Source organism: Oxyura jamaicensis, chromosome 1, assembly GCF_011077185.1.
Source record: "Oxyura jamaicensis isolate SHBP4307 breed ruddy duck chromosome 1, BPBGC_Ojam_1.0, whole genome shotgun sequence".
Classification (NCBI taxonomy): Eukaryota; Metazoa; Chordata; class Aves; order Anseriformes; family Anatidae; genus Oxyura; species Oxyura jamaicensis.
The window spans coordinates 191,169,301-191,190,690 of NC_048893.1; the positions used below are offsets into that span (position 1 = coordinate 191,169,301).

Here is a 21,390-nt window from a genome sequence, read left to right on the forward strand (position 1 = left end):
TTTTTCTTTTACTTGCATACTTTTATACACTAATTACTTGATGTGGATCTATTTGCTGCTTTAAATGACTGGATGCTTATCCACCAGGGCTCTCCAAGAGGGCAGAGCAGCTGCTAACTTGAAAGCACTGGGTATGTTGATGCCCAGAACAAGCCAAAAAAAAAAAAAAAAAAAAAAAAAAAAAAGAAGAATGAGCTTCTGGCATGGTTGCTTAATTCAAACACAAGATCTTAGGACCACAGCAGCAGTTTAACAAACACCTATTGTTAACGGTTTCTTTCTTTCTTCTTTTTTATTTTTACTATTTAATAAAAACTTCTTCCTCCCCAGTACATGCTGGTTGATTTTTCACAGTTCAATTTGAAACTAAGTGCTATACACAACATACTTGCCTGGTATGAGTTAATAGTTCTGTAGATAGCTAGTTGCCAGCAATCTCAATCACCCTATTAAATGACTTATAATGTGAGTTTGTAAAGACCACATGAGCTGCAACTGCTAGTGGCAAGAGAAGAACTCACTTCCCACAAAGAAGGATACCAAATTTAAGAACTTCTCACCTATTCCTTGTGCCTTAATTAATAATAATGATTTTACAGATCATCATAATCTTATTACATTCCCAGACTGAACATCTAATGCTACCTGAAAAATCTTTCATAATGTAACTGTCTAAAAGTACTTCTGACTTCAGGGAAAAAAAAAAAAAAAATCAGTAGCCACACAGTGAAATATACATGATTTTCAATGCTTTTTCTTAAATAGCACACACTAATAAAAAACAGTTATTAAAGTAAAATGGCCAAGTGTAATGGCCAAGGTTTGGTTCTACCCTGGGGTGAGGGACATAAAACAAAGGAAAAAACAGAATGTATTGTCTTGTTTTCTTTTATTTCTGAAGAGCACAGTGTTACACTGCTGATATCAAATCTCATTAACTTATAGTAGGTCTCAATACAAAATAGACAAGAACTTGCTAAAAAAATAAGACAGAACAATGACAGAGTTCTACTGAGTGTTATTAATTATTTTCATCTGTATCAGCCACAACCCAGATAACAAACAGAAGAAAGGAGGATAAAAACAGGGAGATTTCTGCAGAAGAAATTACGTGACACAAGATGGATAATATTGGAAAAGGAGAACCTTCTCCTTGCATAATTTATGTCTGCACAGTGTATATTGACACAAAAGACTCTAGTTCATTAAAAACACAGTCTTTGCACTTAACTGTGCTACAGTCTAGGTTACCTAAAAGTATAGAAATGTTTTAAAAACATGCATTTCTTTTTGCAAAAAGCTCTCACTTATTTAAACTTAATACAAAATATTAATAGAATAGCTGGCTGAGACTAACTGTGTACATAATAAATATTTAAGAGCTGAGACTTGGCACTGCCATTCACTATTTAATATTGAGGAAAGCTCAGCTGTTTTTAAGATGACATCCTCTCCTTTGTAAAAGCAAGTTACATCAAGCCTTTGCTACCATGCTTTTTAGTGTTGATGATTAATGGTTCTGGTGTTAAGATGCCACTTTATGCACAAATTTCAATCATAAAAAATCAGAGTTTGGCTGGACATCACTGGAACTAATGTCCATGTGCTATTAGCCAGTAATATTGTGGCCTTTGTAACGCTGCACATCACATGCTGCCACGTGCATTCTGAAACAGAGTAAGACACAACACTGATAATTGTTCTTAGAGGAACTTAAGTCGTTGATAGATTTTAAATCTGAAAAGTCTTTTTATAGTATGAACCCTCCATGTCTACAGTTCAAAAATTTAAAAAAATTGAAAAAAAATAAAAAAAAATCAAGTTGTATTTGATTTGAGGAACAAGCCAGCCTGCTTACTGAAGAAAATCAGAGGAACAACTTATAACATGGGCACAAAGTGTCTGGTTCCAAACTGGGCACGCTAAGTCAGAAAGTGGCTAAGTAGATAAGTTTTCATAATTTGCAACACTGTACAAAGAATAGATGAAATGCATTTTACAGCCATAGCCACATACATTTTTGTCTAAAAGGGACATCACTTCTACAAAAGAATTAAACATTTGTAAATAAACAGTAAGAAATCATAAATATTTAAATAAATTATGATAATTAAAAGACAAAGAAATTCAAATCCACCACTGGATTAAATATTAAATGAATTAAAATAAATCTGAATAATTCTATCATAATTCTGTGTATATTGAGTGTGTTTAACTAATGAACAGGGACCTGCAACTCTGGTTTCACATTAAAGAAAGTGCACAAAGCAATCAACTCAGTTTTTAACTTATTATAGTTAAAAAAATCCCCTATGTTCCAATATTTAAAGAAGTTGAAACTTTTTTTTTAAAACAAATAATGACATTCTGAAAGAAGAAGCCTTATTCAGGAGGCAATATTAGCATGTATTTCTAGCACCATGCTTGAAATGGAAATATGTTTTAAAATCTTCAGAATGTAGTCCCTGTATTAAGTCCCTATGTATTTGGTGGTTTTGTACAAAAGTCATCAAATCAGAGCATCACTGGAAACTGAAGTAAAACTTCCCAGCGGCATGCACAATCATAGCTCTTCTTAAAAGAGGTGAAGGCAGAAGGAGGCACAGAGAGCAAGATTCATCTAAACAAAGCTGTCTTTGATGATTAAAAAAAAAAAATACATTGAGCTTGTTGGGGCATGTTAAAGATATGGACAAATTCTAGGTCACTGCTCTAGGGAGATCAAAAATTGAGACTTACCCTATAAAAGCACACAGTATCATTCAAGTTCTGTTAGACTTGAATTTGATTCCTGTCAGTTTACCTTTTACTCTTATAAGCTTCTTTGATGTACACGACAATCCATCAGGGGATGGTTGCCTTTAGAAGCTAAAAATCCCTTCTTTGAAGCTCCAAGTGAAATAAATCAGCTGTCAAGCTTCACGAACCCTGTTTTTTCCTAAATAGTTTTAAATGCCTGTTTAATGTCCACACAATAAAATATCTTTTCTTTGCTACATTTAGGTTACAAGTAAAATGAAAGTCCTCCTTGTCCTGTCACCTCATTTTAAATGCAAACCCTTATGTCTTCAAAAACATTTCTGACCAAATCTGAGGCATAAATTTGAGATACTGTAGATTTAGTTTAAATGCATAAAATATGTGCAATTAACTTTAACAGCCAAGAAATACGTTAAAAAGTGCAAAAAACATATGATTAATTTTTAGTATCTTTGTATATTTAACTATTCAGGAAAAAAAAAATAAAAAAAAAATCACAGAACAAAAGTATTGCATTTAGTAAATTGGAATATAGTGCTTCATGATCATGCACAAAAATGCGTTTCTACTTTTTTGAATATTTTAAGAAAATCTACAAAAGGAATGAAGTTCACACATGAAACTACTACATTCGGATACTAAATTTCACCCTTTTCATACTTCCCTAGCAATTTCCAAACGTATAACCATACCATAATATTAAGCACTCCTATTTAAGAAACTGGATTGTATAAAATCAGAAAGTAACTATTTACTGTAGTAATTATAAAACAATTTTAAAGTGTTTCATATATAAGCTCATCAAGAAGCTGAGCAAATACATCTTTGAAAAAGAAACCTTCAAAGTGATTGACAGACCAGGAGTTTGTACAGAGGCACTGGAATGAAATGATTTGAATTGCTGTATTTAGCTTCAGTGGTATCCATTTCTAAATATTACTCTGTCTGCTGACCAATTAGTAAAAATACACAACGTTGAAATATCTGCAGAGTTGTCTGGAACTCTCTCCAAGAACTTTTAAAGCATTTTCTAATTTATTCACTCAGGAATTTGTTTAGTTACTTGTTTTCTAAAGGAATGAAGAATTGATCAGCTGATTAAACATTTGCCTTAATTCAGAAAAATGAGAAACTACGAGCTTTTATCTTGCCATCCTAAAAGCTGAGTATTCTACTCTTTTTTGTTGTTGTTGTTGTTACTTCTTATTGTTTATTAGGAAAAAAATCTCAAAGATGTTTTTAAAGTTACATCATGTATCAGTTGGCTCTTAATTCCATATTGCTTTTTAAATACAAAGACAGAAGTTTCACTTCAATTAAAACGATCTGCACTTAAAGTTAATGAACCTATACTTATTATTAAATTAATGCCTCTACATCAATTGTTTTTATTTGACCAGAACACACAAATGATCTTTTCCATATACTGCCACGACCTTCAGTAAACTGCTTTTGCAACAGATGTAATACTGAGTAGATCTGGTTTGATGAAGGTGCTGCAGTTTGAACAGAAGAAATAATTTATGCTAGAGTTGGTGTCCTCAACGAAAAAGGTAAGAAACTGGCTATAATTACTGAGCACAAATTGCTTCATTTTATTATGTTGAAGTCAATGAAAAAAAAAAAAAATCCCTTATCAAACCTTTTGGGCTGAACTTCTCCAATTTGATACATCTAAAGAATGTATGTGTGTCCTTTTTTTTAAAAAAAAAAATAACAAGTCCTATGTTCCTTATTGTACTGCCAAATTACTTATTTTTAGAAGCAACTCTTTAACAACCACACCTCCCTTCTTCCCAGATGTTTTTGGAGAGAAGTGGGAGCCACGTGGTATCTAAGACTCACAACACTGAACCTGGTCATTCTGAAGATGGATTAGTAACCAGGTTTCTCGGCAACAGAACCTAGAGCATCCCAGCTGCTGTGCTGCTGCCTGAAAACATCACTGCAACTGCAGCAATGCTGTGGAATAAAGAGTCGTACAATTTCTGAATGCCAGATGTGTTTTCAGGACTAGGTCTGCTGAAGAAATAATATTTTGAAGATATTAAAGATTTATGTTCAAGACAAGCTGAGCTGTTCAGTCCTGTGAGTGCACAGAGACAGAACATTATGCAGCTAGTAAATTTTATTGGCAAAAACTCAGACAACTATATACTTAGGAATGCTCAAGTTGTAAAGAACATATTCCTGTTTTTAGACTCTTAAATACTTCCTGTGTCTTACTAGGTACTTAAGTGCTTTTTGCAGACCCAGGTTATTTCATGGGAAACTTGCACGCCTTTTAGTATCCCAAAGAGAACTGTCTAAAGTTAAAACAGCAGCAGGACTTAGAAGATTCAGGGTTGACTCAGTTAACAAAGCACTGTTGAGTTCTTAGAACTACAATGGACCAAGCTACTTCATGAAGACACAGATTTTTTGACAACTATTTTAAAATCTTGCATGGTTTCCACTTATTTATTTTTTTCAATTTTTGTTACACGCGCAGTTAGCTGCCCCACTGTAACAATGATATCACAGTAAACATTTAACAAACTAAAAAATATTGCAGAACATACTTACCAATATTAATTTCATCATCAGTTTCAGCATCTCCAATACACTCAAATTGGAAATCTTGCAAAGACTGTGAAAATTTTTGCACTGCCATAGACAAATCTAAAATTCAACAGAAAGAGAAAAAAGAAAATCAGAATTACTCCACCACAACTTCAGCAATATTTCATGTATTTTGTTTACAAATTTTCCTTTCTAATATCTTTTTGCACAGGAATTTCATTTAATTCCTATCACTATTTAAAATCAAACTACTTGAGATATCCCAGAAACCCAACGAAACATGCTAGATGCCACATTTTGAACATTTATACATACATTATGTTGAGAACTGAATAACTGTTATACTTCTTGAAAAATATTGTAAGATATCAACAACTACTGGTAAATCATTTATGTAGGAGGACTGCTGTTGTTTAAAATACTGCAAGACTAGGTCACAGATTAAAATAAAAGTCATGACAATTTCTTCTATACATGATACTGCCAAAAAATACACTCTAGGTATTCAAATACACCAACATTGTACAATATTACATAAAAGCTTTGTAAAAAGAAATCAAAGGGAAAAAAAATAAGTGTGTTTGCTAATCAACTAGGTTGCCCATGCACTATGAGCACTGTATTCACTGAATCACAGACAGTGGGTCTTAGGTCCCAAGGAAATGTCAAAGTAATCCAAACTTCATAGCATAAAATTTCATTAGGATTCTATACACTCTGGCAAACAACATTCATAATAAAAATAAAATATCAATGTAACCATATAAATCCATTCTTTCCTTCATTGGGTATGCTAACAACAAATGTGGAGATGAATGTGGTAATGAACGAACTCAGTCAAGACTTACAAATGCTATCAGTCTAGATGATCCCTGAAAGACAGCAACAATTCTCCATGTCCTTGAGGACATATCTATGGTAACTGTTCAGAAGCTAGGAAAACTGGTAATTAAGAGTCTGATATCCATTAAATCTAATCAAAAGACATTATGAGGATAAGATATGAACCAAAGCCAAGTCATAAACTCTGATCCAAAAGCAACATGTACCCATTCTTGGAGATCTTTCCAAAACCACCTGGACGTGGTCCCAGGCAAGCAGCTCCTGGTGGCCCCACCTGAGCAAGGGCTTCGACCAGATGGCCTCCAGAGGTCCCTTCCAATTTAAACCATTCTGGGATTCTGTAACTGCCTTAAGGCGCTGCTCTTGTAAAGCCATATAATACTCAGTTAGCTGCACCAGTATCCTCAAAGCTGGATGTAAAATTGGAAGGCTAACTTTTTTTCCTGGCAGAAATAAAATCTAGTGTATAAATGCAGATATTTGTCTATTGTCTTAAATCAAGACAGACAGACACACGCACACGGTGTTATTTAAATATGAACAATCTCCAGCAATTAAAAAACACGCCATTATCCTAAACACAGTAAGGGTTGGAAACCTTTCAAAATCCTTTCAAATCAGAGTCCACATAATAAGATAACTGCAAATAGTTTTTTTGTAATTGACAGTGACCATTATCAAAAGTCACGGTCCTTACCAAGATTTTGCCCTGCCTCGTGTTTGCTCAGTGCCTGCTGCTTTCAGACTGATCTCTGGCTGGCAGGCACCAGTGAGCCAAAACCCACTCCTGGTCTCAAATCTCCGGTTCACCATGTTTACATGCAGCTACAGAATACATCGGTCTGACACCAGACCAAGCAGTTTTTGGAAAATACAGATACAAACAGGTATTTCTTGTCTATATAAGGATATATATCTTCATATATGTATATATATTTATATCAGATAAATAGCTAGGATATATAAAGAAATGGGTAAACAAAATCTATATCTTTTTGATAAACAGCATAAAAATAATAAGAAAAGAATGCTCCTCCTTCCAAGGAAAGATGCCCCCTCTACTTCAACCTACATCCACTACATCTTTGACTATTTGAAAAAAAAATGAACATAAAATTACCACAGCAGCTCCTAAATATCTGTTAACTGTTTTTCTTTTTCTTTTTTTTTTTTTTCCTCCAGAAATTTAGCAAATATATTTACTTGAAAATAAAATTGTGAACTGTATCAGAATTATTTAGCAATGATTTATGGTATTTGAAAGTAACTTCTTGAGAACTTTATCAGTAAGAATTATTTAGCAATGATTTATGGTATTTGAAAGTAACTTCTTGTGAACCGTATCAGTAAGAATTATTTAGCAATGATTTACAGTATTTGAAAGTTACTTCTTAGACCTTTTCTTTTTAAATATATATTCCATCTGCTTTTTGAAGTTACTCATTTTTATATACTGAACAAAAAAGAGTTTTTGTATTTTCTTTAGATGAAAATATGCTGCCTTGATAAAGCTTACTTAAATTTGCATTACATAATTTTCTCTGTAAGTCCTATTTTTATTCATGAGAAACACTGTCCTTCACAGCGTACTGACACTGGTAATAGAATGTTATCAAGCAGATTCACCTGTAATTTCCTGACACTTAAAAATCTTATCATTATCAAAATATACTGTGTTTTCCATTAAAAACTACACTGAATTAAATTATTTCATCCTTACTGAAGGTTTCCTACCACATCTCCTAAAAATGAAAAGTTTATTTTAAATGTATGAACAACTTCGAAGTTAAACACAGTGTTTCCTACTGTTAGCATAGATGAAAACAAATCTTTATAAAGAGATGAAGCACTCTCTGTTTTATGCAAATACAGTGTCTCCAATACCTAAGTAACTAACTATTCTACAGCTGTTAGAAAAAAAAAAAAAAAACTAAGCTTAAATTTCTATGCAGCATATTGCTTTGAGTTTAGGAAAGAACCATAGTTTTATTGCTGGCTCTTCTACCAAGTCACTTCACCAAGTCCTAAGTTCTATAAAATTGCTGCACACCAGCTGGTGCTGAAAGGAATAAAATGGCCCTAAGGCAAATGGATGAAAAATCTGCTCTGTGGTAAGTACTAGCAAAATGTAAAAGTTATCTGTCACTAATAGGACTGCAGATTTATTTCCTCTGGATGATCTACTGACTATCCATAATGACAGGTATCTCTGTGAATATGGAAGGAAATGAGGGACCATGGACTCTCCCCTACCACTCTTACCCATGTGCAGGGTTCTCTGGAACAAAAGTCAAGGGAAAGGAAAACAAATGATAAAAATACACAAGGTGGAGCCTCCATTTTATATACCGGATTAGTCACACACAGACGCTGCTATCTCTTTCACTGTCAGTAAATCTCTTTATTAATGCTTATAGGTTTTGAACCTATAGAAAGCATGTTGGCTAAGTAATAAAAATTAAATAGCTCATTAGATAAATTGTTTGAACTACCCAAAATGATACCATTTGGAGATTTCTGGCTCTACATAAGACCTATTTAAGAGCTTGAAAATATTAGAAGACATCATAGTAAGGATAAAGCTGCTCAGGCTCCAGAGAGATCTCATTGCAGCCTTTCAATACCTTAATGGGGCTTATAAAAAAAGATTGAGAGCAACTTTTTGCTTGGGCAGATAATGATAGGACAAGGAGTAATGGTTTTAAACTAAAACAAGGCAGATTTAGATTAGATGTTCAGAGGAAATTCTTCACTCAGAGGGCGGTGAGGCCCTGACACAGGTTGCCCAGAGAAGCTGTGGATGCCCCATCCCTGGAGGTGCTCAAGGCCAGGCTGGATGGGGCTTTGGGCAACATGGTCTGGTGGGAGGTGTCCCTGCCCATGGCAGGGGGGTTGGAACCAGATCTTTAAGGCCCCTTCCAACCCAAGCCATTCAATGATTCTATAATAAAAAACAAGGATCAGATGTGAAATAAGCAGACCTCCTTTCAGAAATCCAAAGATTCAAAACTGAATTAAATCAGATGCAATCCATAATACCAGAGATAAATAAATAAGAGAAATTGAGAAAAGACTTTGTCCAGCTTCACAAGATGTCATTCATTGCCATATATCCCAGAGCCTTAATGCCACTGAGAAATCTCAATACATTCTGCTCCTTCCAGATGTAGGAAGGTCCATCACACCATACAAATTAGCTTTTTAAGATCTGCAGGCTATGTAGCATTACAGGAGTCACTCATTTTCTAATGTATACATCCTAATAGTCATCTCCCTCTTTCTGTGGAGTCCACCTGCACCAGGATATTTCACTTTGCCCAGGTCAGAAATTCTCTTCAGAGTCTGCTGATTTTGCAAATTACTATAAAAGCCTTATCAGCATTGCTCACTGACAGCACAAGTCAGGAAAGGATGCACATCCAGGGAAGGATTGTTGCCCTCAGTATTGTTGCCCTTGCTCTTCTGTAGGCTCTCAAATGGTGCCAGGGAAAGAGAAAATGCTCTCTGACACCCCTCAGTTGCTAGAGGGGTGAAATGCTGATTGGCAACTTCATCTTCTGCTACCATTTGTTTTCCAACAGTACTCACCTGCCTCGTGTGTCCTGCGTTCCCCAGTTCCAAAGGAGAAATTGGTTCAGGTTAGCAGGGGGACGTATAGGCATGAGCAACAACCTACACTCTGCTTATAGTTAAGGGAGGGAGATAACTGAAGCGGAGCTGCCTGTTTTAGTCAGGGCTGAATCAAGTCAAATGGCCAGCTAGGGGTTTTGTGGAGTTTTGTCAGAGGCAGTACTAAAAGAAACATACCGCAGTATGGCTGAAAACAATGCAGCTTAATAATAAATAAATTAAAAATTATTAAATTATTAAATTATTATTATTATTTAATAGAAATTATTAAAAAATAAAAATAATGCAGCTTAACCACAAGAAAGCAGTATCACACCAGTGTTAAATACTGGTATATATAATACCAAGTATCAGTATCATAATGCTAATAAAGGAATAGTAAAAGGCATCATTTATTCAGGAAAGTCACAGAGAAAGCAGGAAACACATTACTCTACTGAAAACCACTTCTTCCTGAAGTTGACACTTTTATATTTTCGATCAATCTTCTTAATACATATTTAACCAATAAAAAAAAAAAGAAATAAATGCATTACACTAGAAGTCATGTTTATTTAAGATTTGCTTAGCTTCAAATTGCCAAAAAAATGGATCGAATTTGAACTGTGATATATTTGTTTATTTTAGGCTTCAGATAAGACCTTAGATGCTTGACATAGGAAGGTGCAGTCCCTTGCATTACTAGAATTGTTCCTCAACCCTCCTGTCCTTGGTTTGTTAAAGAGATGACAAAATTAAATTATTGTATAAAGCTTTAAGGAGGAGGGGACAAAATATCGCAACGAAGTGATGAAATGATGGATGCCATTACCTAAAGGACAAAAGACTGTATTAGTATTGACACAGCCAATCACAAGAAAGATTAAGTTCCACAGATAAGGAAACATGAGAAGTTTTCTGCAAGTTGGTAAGCACACAAATTTTGTTTTGGTTGGGTTGTGAGGGTTTCTTTTACCAGTCTGCCAGCTAGAGGAACAGAAGAAGCCCAAGCCATCTACACAGGACTTTAAAAAGCTCCAAAAGCAGATGTTTGATGTACTTGCTAAGGGCCTATATCCCTACCCTAGTAACTGCCTGCAAGAAACTGCTCTCACACAACACAAACCCAAAGTCTTTCTACTTGTTTACTTACAAGGATGATTTCATTAGGAAATGAAATTCCAGTAACCAACACTCTTCCTGATTGCTGTCAATCACCCTGGAAAAGCTTGATACCACTCACTAGGTTAATAAAAAAAAAAAAAATAGCAGCTGAAACCTAGCGAGAAGATTAAACATGCCTAAATTAACTCCCAAGCACAGGCAGGAATGCAGTAAGGCAGACTTCAAACAGAAGGCACTCTGGCTAAATAATAACAGCAAGATATCTGGTGATCTGACACAAAGCTGGTTATTACTGTACAGCTTCAAAGGCAGCTGTAGCAAAGGGGCGATGGCTGACCTGGCAGGATACTCCAGGCAGGTCTGTAGTATGCTGAGTTTTGGGACAGCTGAAGACTGGAATGGAGTCCAAGCACAGCTACCTTTGGTGTTTCACACCTTTGGGCCGTTTGTTTCCTCTATCAGGTACAATTGAAGATGTGTTGTGGGGCTGAGTGATTTGATTTGGTGGTGCACCGATGTATAGGTTTAACAGAACCCAAGCAACTCAAGCAAAACCGAGCACTGAGCAACTGCAGTATGCAAATAAAGCATCTGAAAGGGAGTGATATTGCTAGAGTACTTCATAAAATGGCATGCTAAAACTCAGGGAACCATTTATCGAGGTCATTGACTTTTACTCCTTCTCAGTACCTGAAAATGAATGATTCACTTTTTTTTTTCCTCCTTTTAATTGATTTACAAATAAATTTATTTTCTTGAAAGCAATTCCCACCCTATAAACAATTTTTCTGGCTATGTTATCTAAACACTTGAAAAAGTAGATATATAATAGAGACACTGCTATTGTGAACCAGCAGCTATGAGCATGATTTTCAGCATTCCTACTGCACCAAGACAGAAGCAAGGAAACATTTAAAAATGGATACAGGTAAACAAAAAGGGGGGGAGATCAATGTTATAAATACAAATCTTTAAAGTATTATATATCCAAGAAAATAGTTGTGAGATACGTCTCCTTAAATACTTCATGATATGCTTCTTTGTTGTGGAGATGAACTGGGAATTGCCTCAGTTTTGTTATTTTCTACAAGAAAGACCTTCAAGGAGGTGAGCTGTATCAACAGCCAGAAATAAGCTGGAGGAACAAGAACACCCCACTGAGAAGCACTGAACTTCAACAGCTCCTGTGTGTGCTACAGTCAATTTGATTGTAACTAGAACATGTCACAGTGGGACATCTTTTTCCACATCAGAGACTGTAAACACAGCAGCTAGCAGTATGGTTATATCTAGGCAGGATGAATGATTAAGCAGTTAAGAGCAGTGATCATACAAGATCGTGTCTATCACCATTATATTTCAAATTCCCTCCTGCCTCGAGGGCTTTCTCATTAGAAATCTCAGCTTCACAGTTGTTGGTCTTAATTCAGAAAACAGCATTAAAATGCATTTTTTACGCAGTTTTCTCCTCTTTCCGCTCTTCAACACTCATTATTACTTTAAAATGAAAAATAATGAAAATCAACTGCCATGGTAACTGTCACATAAAGAAAATCTTCCCATTTCATACATACAATAGCAGGTCTGTCCAAACAAGAGGACCTGTAATGGGCTTACAAATTTGCCCAAAGCAGCATGGGGACGTTGTCTCACATCTCAGAAGTGCAATTAATTTACACAAGCTGTTTATGTTAACAGAATTCTGCCTTTTGCTGCCAGAAGAGGTAATCACAGCTTAACAAACATCACCACCACAACACCAGGGCATGCCCGTATCACATACATTTAGAAAGCAATTTGAAATGCACGCTAGCATTCCTTTTAAACACAAACATAAATCTGCAAAAACAGCCAAAATAGCTTCTGCCACCTTCAGTTTTAAGTGACTTCTATCACTAGAGTCTTTCCAAGCGCACAGGGTTCACAGCCTGCACCACTGCATGGAGGACTGCCAGTGGCACTTCTAGTCTTAGAAGTGCATTACATGAATTTATTTACACTTTCACACACACACTTGCTATTCTTCATAACTCAACCAAATTAATTTGCAGAACAAATTAGCTTTTTTGACTATCACTTAAAAAAAAAAAAAGCACACAACACTCCTCTTACAAGCGATCCCATTTTGTCCCATCTTTTTTTTTCCTAATTTCTGCAAAAGAATTTAATTCCACAAAACAGAGGGCAAGCTGGCACAGCAGAGAAGCTGTCTGCAGGGGCAGCTGGAGCTAGTGCTGGCCACCTGCCATAACGCCTCCTAACGAAGAAGGCGCAAGAAATGACCACAATGGGATACTGAGTCCAGTGTCCAGAGCCAAAGATTTTACAGCACAAGGGGCATTGCTCTGTACTGACACAGAGTTTCATTGTTGCAGTCAATGAACTCTTTATCCCCCGTATTTGCCAGCTCCTTTGGTCTATGTTCTTTACCAGCTTGCAATTCACGGAACAATGCTACACAACTAAAACAAACAACCACACAACCCCAACAACTCCGCAATGCTTTTCCACCTTAGGCTCAATGTTTTCCTCTTTAATTCCAGAGAAGCTAATTTATTTCTGATAATCTCAAGGAAAAGGACATCAACAGAATATATCAACACGTAGTGCACGCATTGCTGCATTCCTCCGGGGTTAAATAAAGCACTATAGCAGTTCAAAAATTTTCAGTGTCGTTTTCTTACTCATGAATATTTCCATGAGAAAAGCCCATAATTTACTTTCTCATTCTAATGAGCAGAGAAATCCCCTTGACTGAATGCAACAAAATCCCCACTTTCTTAACACTATGATGCAAGAGCTATTGAAACGTCTGTATCTTCTACAAACTTGACAGCTGTTTACTCCAACTTCTTTAAAACCCAGCTTTCTTATGTTAGAAACTTTTAAAGTACTTTCAGTATTCTTAGCATTTCTCTATGGGTAAGCACTAAATCATAGAATCATAGAATCATAGAATATCCTGAGTTGGAAGGGACCCTTAAGGATCATCAAGTCCAACTCTTGACACCGCACAGGTCTACCCAAAAGTTCAGACCATGTGACTAAGTGCACAGTCCAATCTCTTCTTAAATTCAGACAGGCTCGGTGCAGTGACAACTTCCTTGGGGAGCCTGTTCCAGTGTGCAACCACCCTCTCTGTGAAGAACCCCCTCCTGATGTCAAGCCTAAATTTCCCCTGCCTCAGCTTAACCCCGTTCCCGCGGGTCCTGTCACTGGTGTTAATGGAGAAAAGGTCTCCTGCCTCTCGACACCCCCTTACGAGGAAGTTGTAGACTGCGATGAGGTCTCCCCTCAGCCTCCTCTTCTCCAGGCTGAACAGGCCCAGTGACCTCAGCCGTTCTTCGTACGTCTTCCCCTCCAGGCCTATCACCATCTTCGTAGCCCTCCTCTGGACACTCTCCAACAGTTTCATGTCCTTTTTATACTGTGGTGCCCAGAACTGCACACAGTACTCGAGGTGAGGCCGCACCAGCGCAGAGTAGAGCGGGACAATCACCTCCCTTGACCTACTAGCGATGCCATGCTTGATGCACCCCAGGACACGGTTGGCCCTCCTGGCTGCCAGGGCACACTGCTGGCTCATATTCAACTTGCTGTCTACCACGACCCCCAGATCCCTCTCTTCTAGGCTGCTCTCCAGCGTCTCATCGCCCAGTCTGTACGTGCAGCCAGGGTTTCTCCGTCCCAGGTGCAGGACCTGGCACTTGCTCTTATTGAACTTCATACGGTTGGTGATCGCCCAGCTCTCCAACCTATCCAGATCTCTCTGCAAGGCCTTACCACCCTCATTCGAGTCCACGACTCCTCCAAGTTTGGTGTCATCAGCAAACTTGCTCAAAATACCTTCTATTCCTACATCCAGATCGTTTATAAAAATATTGAAAAGTACCGGCCCTAAAATGGAGCCTTGAGGGACCCCACTAGTGACCGCCCGCCAGCCTGATGCAGCCCCATTTACCATAACCCTTTGGGCCCTGCCCGTTAGCCAATTGCTCACCCATTGTATGATGTTTTTACTTAGCTGTATGGTGGACATTTTGTCCAGTAGGATCCTATGGGAGACCGTGTCAAAAGCCTTGCTGAAGTCCAAAAAAATCACATCAGCTGGTTTCCCTTGGTCCACCATACGGGTGATCTTATCATAAAAGGAAATCAGGTTAGTTAGGCAGGACCTACCCTTCACAAACCAATGCTGGCTGGGACCAATGACTGCTTTGTCCCCCAGGTGCGCCTCAATAAGTTCGAGAACCATCTTCTCCATGATTTTACCAGGCACTGACGTGAGACTGACAGGCCTGTAATTGCTAGGGTCTTCTTTCTGGCCCTTCTTGAAAATCGGCACAACATTTGCCAGCTTCCAGTCTACCGGGACCTCTCCAAATTCCCAGGATCGTTGAAAAATAATTGAGAGAGGTTCCGCGATGACGTCCGCCAGCTCTTTCAGCACCCGGGGATGAATCCCATCCGGACCCATGGACTTGTAGGGATCCAGGTGGAGTAGCAAATCCCACACACGTTCAGGGTCGGTTGGGAGTTTGTCATCCCCACCGTCCCGGTCCTCCAGCTCGGGGCACCCTGGGTCCCGAAGCCCATCATCGGCAATGAAGACAGAGGCAAAGAAGGCGTTAAGCGTCTCTGCTTTCCCTATGTCATTGTCTGTGAGGAGACCTTCCCTATCAAGGAGCGGCCCTATGTATTCTTTAGTTCTCCTTTTTCCATTCACATACCTAAAAAAAACCTTTTTGTTTTCTCTCACAGACACAGCCAGCTTCAACTCTAGGCGTGCTTTGGCCACACGAACTTTCTCCCTACAAACACGAACAGCATCCCTGTATTCTTTCCATGACACCTGGCCCTCCTTCCAGTAGCGAAACACTCTCTGTTTCCGCCTAATCTCCATTAGAATGTCCCTGGTCAGCCACGCCGGCCTCCTGCCCCGCCTGCCTGACTTGCGATATTTAGGAATTGCCTGACCTTGTGCTTCTAGGAGGCATCGCTTAAAGAATGACCAGCTCTGGTGGACATCGAGGCCTTCAAGAGCAGTTTCCCAGGGGACCTTGCTGACTAGTTCCCTGAGCAGCCTGAAGTCCGCTTTCCCCATATCTAGGGATGAGGTGGCACTTTTCCTTCTGTCACTGTAAATTTTGAACTCAACCACTTCATGGTCGCTATGACCAAGGCGGCCACCAATCACCACATCTCCCACCAGACCCTCTCTGTTTTCTAGCAACAGGTCTAGGAGGGCACCTTTCCTAGTTGGCTCCGTTAGCACCTGCACCAAGAAGTTATCATCTAGGTGCTTCATGAACCTCCTGGACTTGCTCGTGTCAGCCGTGTGGCACTCCCAGTTAACGTCTGGCAAGTTGAAGTCCCCCATAAGGACAAGGGGAGTTAATCTCGAGGCCTCTCTTAGTTCTGTAAAGAATAATTTATCGGCGCTATCGTCCTGGCCAGGCGGTCTGTAATAGACTCCCACAATGACATCCCCTTTATTCGTTCGTCCCTTGATCCTTACCCAGAGGCTCTCGACTTTGCCATTGCCGACCTGAAGTTCCACACAGTCCAGCCCCTGCTTCACATACATCGCCACCCCACCACCTCGCCTACCCTGCCTGTCCCTCCTGAAGAGCCTGTAACCATCTATCGCAACACCCCAGTCACAGGACTCATCCCACCAGGTTTTGCTTATGCCGATGATGTCGTAGTTGCGGGACTGGGCCAGGACTTCTAGCTCATCCATTTTATTCCTCATGCTGCGTGCGTTCGTGTAGAAGCACTTCAGGTGCGTCTCCTTACACTCAGCACCTTGTGGATCTGACCGAAGGACCTCACTAGCACACAGCCCCTCTGATTCTAGCGTACCATCCCTTAGGTCTTTACCGGCATGCCTGGTTTTAGCCCCTTCCCCCTTCGACTCTAGTTTAAAGCCCTATCTATCAGCCCTGCCAACTCCTGACCAAAGATCCTTAGCCCTCTCCGAGATAGGCGCATCCCATCCGGTGCCATCAGGCCCGGTGTAGCATAGACCTTCCCGTGATCAAAGAACCCAAAATTCTGCCGGTCACACCAGTTTCGAAGCCACGAGTTTATGTGAACAGCACGCCTTTCCAACAGCCAACATATTCTTGAAGAACAGAATAGAACAGAACAGAATATTGATTCTAGAACAGAATATTGATGTTTAATCAGAGTTTTGTGGGGATTTTGGCCACATTTCCACTGTATTTGAGACATGATCTCCTAATAATAACATACTAGAACTCCCCAGAAGCATAATTTTCTAAAACAAACAATAATAGACAAAATTGGTACTATTCCCCCCCTCTTTTCACTCTCTTCACCCCAAGTCACTTTGGTGTGTCTACTTTGTCTATAGATGTAGAAGACTAACCTTACTCATCTGAGTAGAAGAACAGAAAAGAATTTTTGTTTACTATGAAAAGCTGTAAAGTTTATGCAATGACTAACTAGCTTTGACTTTGTACAGTAATAAACATAAAAGAAAGAAGCAAAGGTAACAAGAAATATTTTTTATAGCGAACATGTACTGTAAGCAGCAATCTGGAAGACACCATGCAGTACATTCTGCAAATCTGCTTCTCTAAAGTTAAGGCATAAATGTAGCTTCACAGTTTTTTGCTATATTAAGCGATGTAATTTTATTTTGTTTCAATATTCCCACCTCCTTGCATTTTAATTCTCATTACACCTCATTGCTAAAAAATCTTGTCTTTCCCAGTACTTTTGTTCATGTGACTGCATGTTCAACTATACTGCTGCATTTGATTAGTAAACAAACTGACCATGCAGGGAAGTACTGGGCTCAAAACCTTCCAACCCTAAAACCATATTCAGAGTTAATATAACAATAAAACCTTTACAAGTAACTAATGATAAGGTTAAACACAAAAAGGCAAATTGTCCTTTGCCACCGATTGCAATTTGCTGCATATTTTCCACAAATATGGCTGAAAGTTCCAGAACGCATTTGGTTTCATTTTACTTCTGAAATTATGAAGATTGGCTGTAGGGTACAACGTAGTACTATTTCTAGTATGTTATTATATTTTTCAAAGTCATACTCAATGAAAACATTTCTATACAATGCCAGTTTTGAAAACACACTCATTTTCATTCAGGGAACTTTTTTTGTCCAAGATCCACAGAATGGATTCCAATATTTACAAAACCCTCTATGTTTTAAAAGAATAAATCCCTTTTTTTTTGTACTCTGTATTCATACACATAGCTTTCCCTGAAAATAAGCACATTTCCCTGCTTCTCTCCATTCTAAAATTACAGAAAATTGGCACTTACTCAATATTTTCCTTGTGTCCACTGATAAAGCTATTTTTCATAGCTCTGTATCAGAAGATCTCAGCTCTTGAGCCTAATTTTTTAACCATTCAGTAAAGTATGACATGAAATATACCTGAAAAGAAGCTTATATCTTCCTATAGCACACAGTAAATACTTCTTTCTGATCCTCCTTTATTGTTTACAGATTTATCTAACATTCAGATTGCTTACTTCAGTTGAGGGTTATAAATATCTTCCTAAGCCTACTGCCTTACCATACATTTTGCTACACTTTCTACAAAGGTACAGTTTGCTGGTCTCTTACTATATACAGTAAGAGAGTAGCCTTGGTGGATTCCATGACATAGGTGACTGGGTAATAATACTGGCTAAGAGCCTTGTGCAACATCAGATTAGGTAACTGAATGCAATGTAAGGCTGCTCTAAAATCTTCAATATAAGCACACACCATCTTTCAGCATCTGTAGTAGTAATACAGATACCACAACATGGTATATAATTCAAAGGCACATGGCCACGTGGAACTGCTAGACCTACCTATAACACTGCATACAAAACAGTTTTCCTCCTTTTTTTCAGATACAATTAATTGCCATTTTGTTTCAACGGTTGTTTGAATGACCAATAACCTAAAGCAGCAGCCTTCGCGTAAGATTATACTGAAAATGTAGAGAGTTGGAAAAAGCTATAAGATGTTAACATTTTTCCCTATACTTTTTGTTATTAGTTATTCATGTTTTATTCTTATCATTTTAGGTGAACTTCTGCATAGTTTTCTACCACTCCATTATCCATCCTAAGTTCTTAAACTTTCTTCCCTGCAAATTTCCTTTGACCCTCAACATACTTTCTCTTGTTCCTTCTGGGGATTTTACACGCTCTTTTATGATCTTCCACATTCTTCCTCCACCCAGTGGATGTTTGCTGATTTCCCAGAACAGTGTCAGCCTTTCCCAGTGAGCGGGATCCACAGCCCAGTTTTCCCCCCAGCCTCCTTGCTCGAAACGCAGTTTTTATCAGGCTTGCTGCCGTCATTTCTCACTCCTCCTGACACATCCCAGAGAATGTGAGCAGGCGGAGAAGTACCACAAAAAAAAGGACAGAGAAACTAAGACCAGATGCTGCCAGAGGTTGAAAAAGCAGAAAGTGACTTCCTGTCTAGCAACCTAGGAGTTGCCAGAAAAAACATGGGAATTCCCAGATTTCTAGTGCAATGTAAGACATTGGTGCTGCCACTTTTAGTAGTATTTTAAAATGCACTGTTTTCTCTGTTTGTTCTTCATCTAACAATGAATCCAGAGATTTTTTTCTAAAAAGAATGCCTATGCCTATTTAGAGACAGCAAAAAATAAAGTAATATATTGTAATACAATTTCATAATATAAAGAAAGCTGTTGTAACACATGCAGAAGGAACCACAGCTCTCAGTACGTGTGCAGGATTAGTTCTGCCAATTCTGCTTCGTATACATGCAGAACGAGATGCACTCTCCTCACCAGTACCATTACCTAAATGTATATTCAAGCGGGAAAAAAATAGAGTTGCTCAGTTTTGGTACAAACATGGAGCTGTAAACAAACTGCTTCCAGGAAAACCAAGAATAAATCACTTCAGCAATTACCCCCAAATTTAGAGATCTCTAGCTGTACGAATTTTTCCAATATATCTTTAAGTGCACGCATGTGCATGATTTTTACACTAGGTCGATTCCCCCAGTTCTGCGAAGACAGCTGCTGGAAGGAGGATCAGGCACATTGGGCTGGCGGCGGGGGAGGGCTGCAAGGAATGAAAGCAGTTATCAAGGCATTTGTGAGCAGTGAGCCCTTGGAACAACATTAGAGTTGAGGGTCATGGGAAACAGAAGCTTTGCTCACTCTTCTTCCTGGCAACGTCTTCTGCACTTGGGCAACAAAGTAAAATGTTTTGTACGAAGAGAAGGAGGAGAGGGGAAAAAAGTTAAAACGTGTATATTTAACTCATTTATATATATATATATATATATATATATATTACCACTTTACTTTAAAGGAAATGAAACACATTCTGGATGAAATTCTTTTGAGCTCTTAGAGCTCTGGAATACAACATTTGATTAGATTCCTTTGATCAGACAACTAAAATCACAGTCACAAGAATTTCAGTACTACACATAACAGTGTTTCTATATACTTATTTATTTTACAAACGCACACACAGATGTATATAGCATTTGTTTACAGACTTAGATATGCACTTCCAGACAGGGAGGACAGGACTGAGACCCCAAATCAGGCAGTATTTTGTCCAGTGAAGTTAAACAGCACTGAATGTCATACCAAATTTGGCCTGAAGAAGTTTCTCGCACCCAGAAAGTCTGCCACAGAGCTAGCTCACTATATACGTACTTACCACAGGCAGAATGGATAGTAAACACGTCAGATTTGTGCAACAAACAAGCTTAATATTCTATTTAAAACCTTCTTCTACCTTTAAAATATGAAAGGTATTCAGAAAATGCAGAGATGAAAATAATTAAAGTACTTGAAAGACTTAAAAATACCTTTTAGATAGTTTAAACTAAACCATACACATTACAGCAAACCATGGAATCTGTTACCAAAATACCCACATTTTAGTAATGGGGAAAAAATAGCCAAAAAAAAAAAAAAACACACATGATCATTTAAATAATGAAATGCACAACTGTGAATATATTTCACTGTGAGAGCTCCTATTTGTAGAGCTCCAGAATCAAGTGTTCCCCAAAATCTTACAGTTTGCTCCAGTTTGGATGTGACGCTATTTCCTCAACAGCTCTGAAATAGCGTCTGTATCGTACATACCCTCCAGTTTTACTGCATTCTGACAGAGGACAAAAAACAAACCCCATAAAAGGCAGTAATTATATTAAGTTTCTCTCAAATTACACATTTTTTTCTAAGAATAGGCTCTTCGTATTTTACAGGAAAACAAAGCATCCCTCATATCTCTCACGTTCATTTTGCTGGAATCTTTTACTTAAATTCTCAGACAAAATAAGGGGCTTTAATGATATTTTCTGCTGAAGTCCGCCCAGATTTTCTTAAGTCAAAACTTGTATGAAGCACCAACTAGTTGTCTACATATTTCATTTGCTGGATTCTTTTTTATTAGTGTGTATATGTGTATATATATATATATATATATATA

General features: G+C 38.1%; 1 protein-coding gene across 2 annotated transcripts in view; it reads right to left on the reverse strand.

Annotated features, from left to right (window-relative positions):
• Nucleotides 1–21,390, reverse strand: part of ARHGAP42 (Rho GTPase activating protein 42) — a 175,929-nt gene that overhangs the window by 129,065 nt on the left and 25,474 nt on the right. For both annotated transcript variants that reach the window (XM_035328301.1, XM_035328292.1), the window contains exon 2: nt 5,326–5,421. In XM_035328301.1, the coding sequence (XP_035184192.1) occupies nt 5,326–5,421 (96 nt within the window). The remainder of the gene's footprint in view (nt 1–5,325; nt 5,422–21,390) is intronic.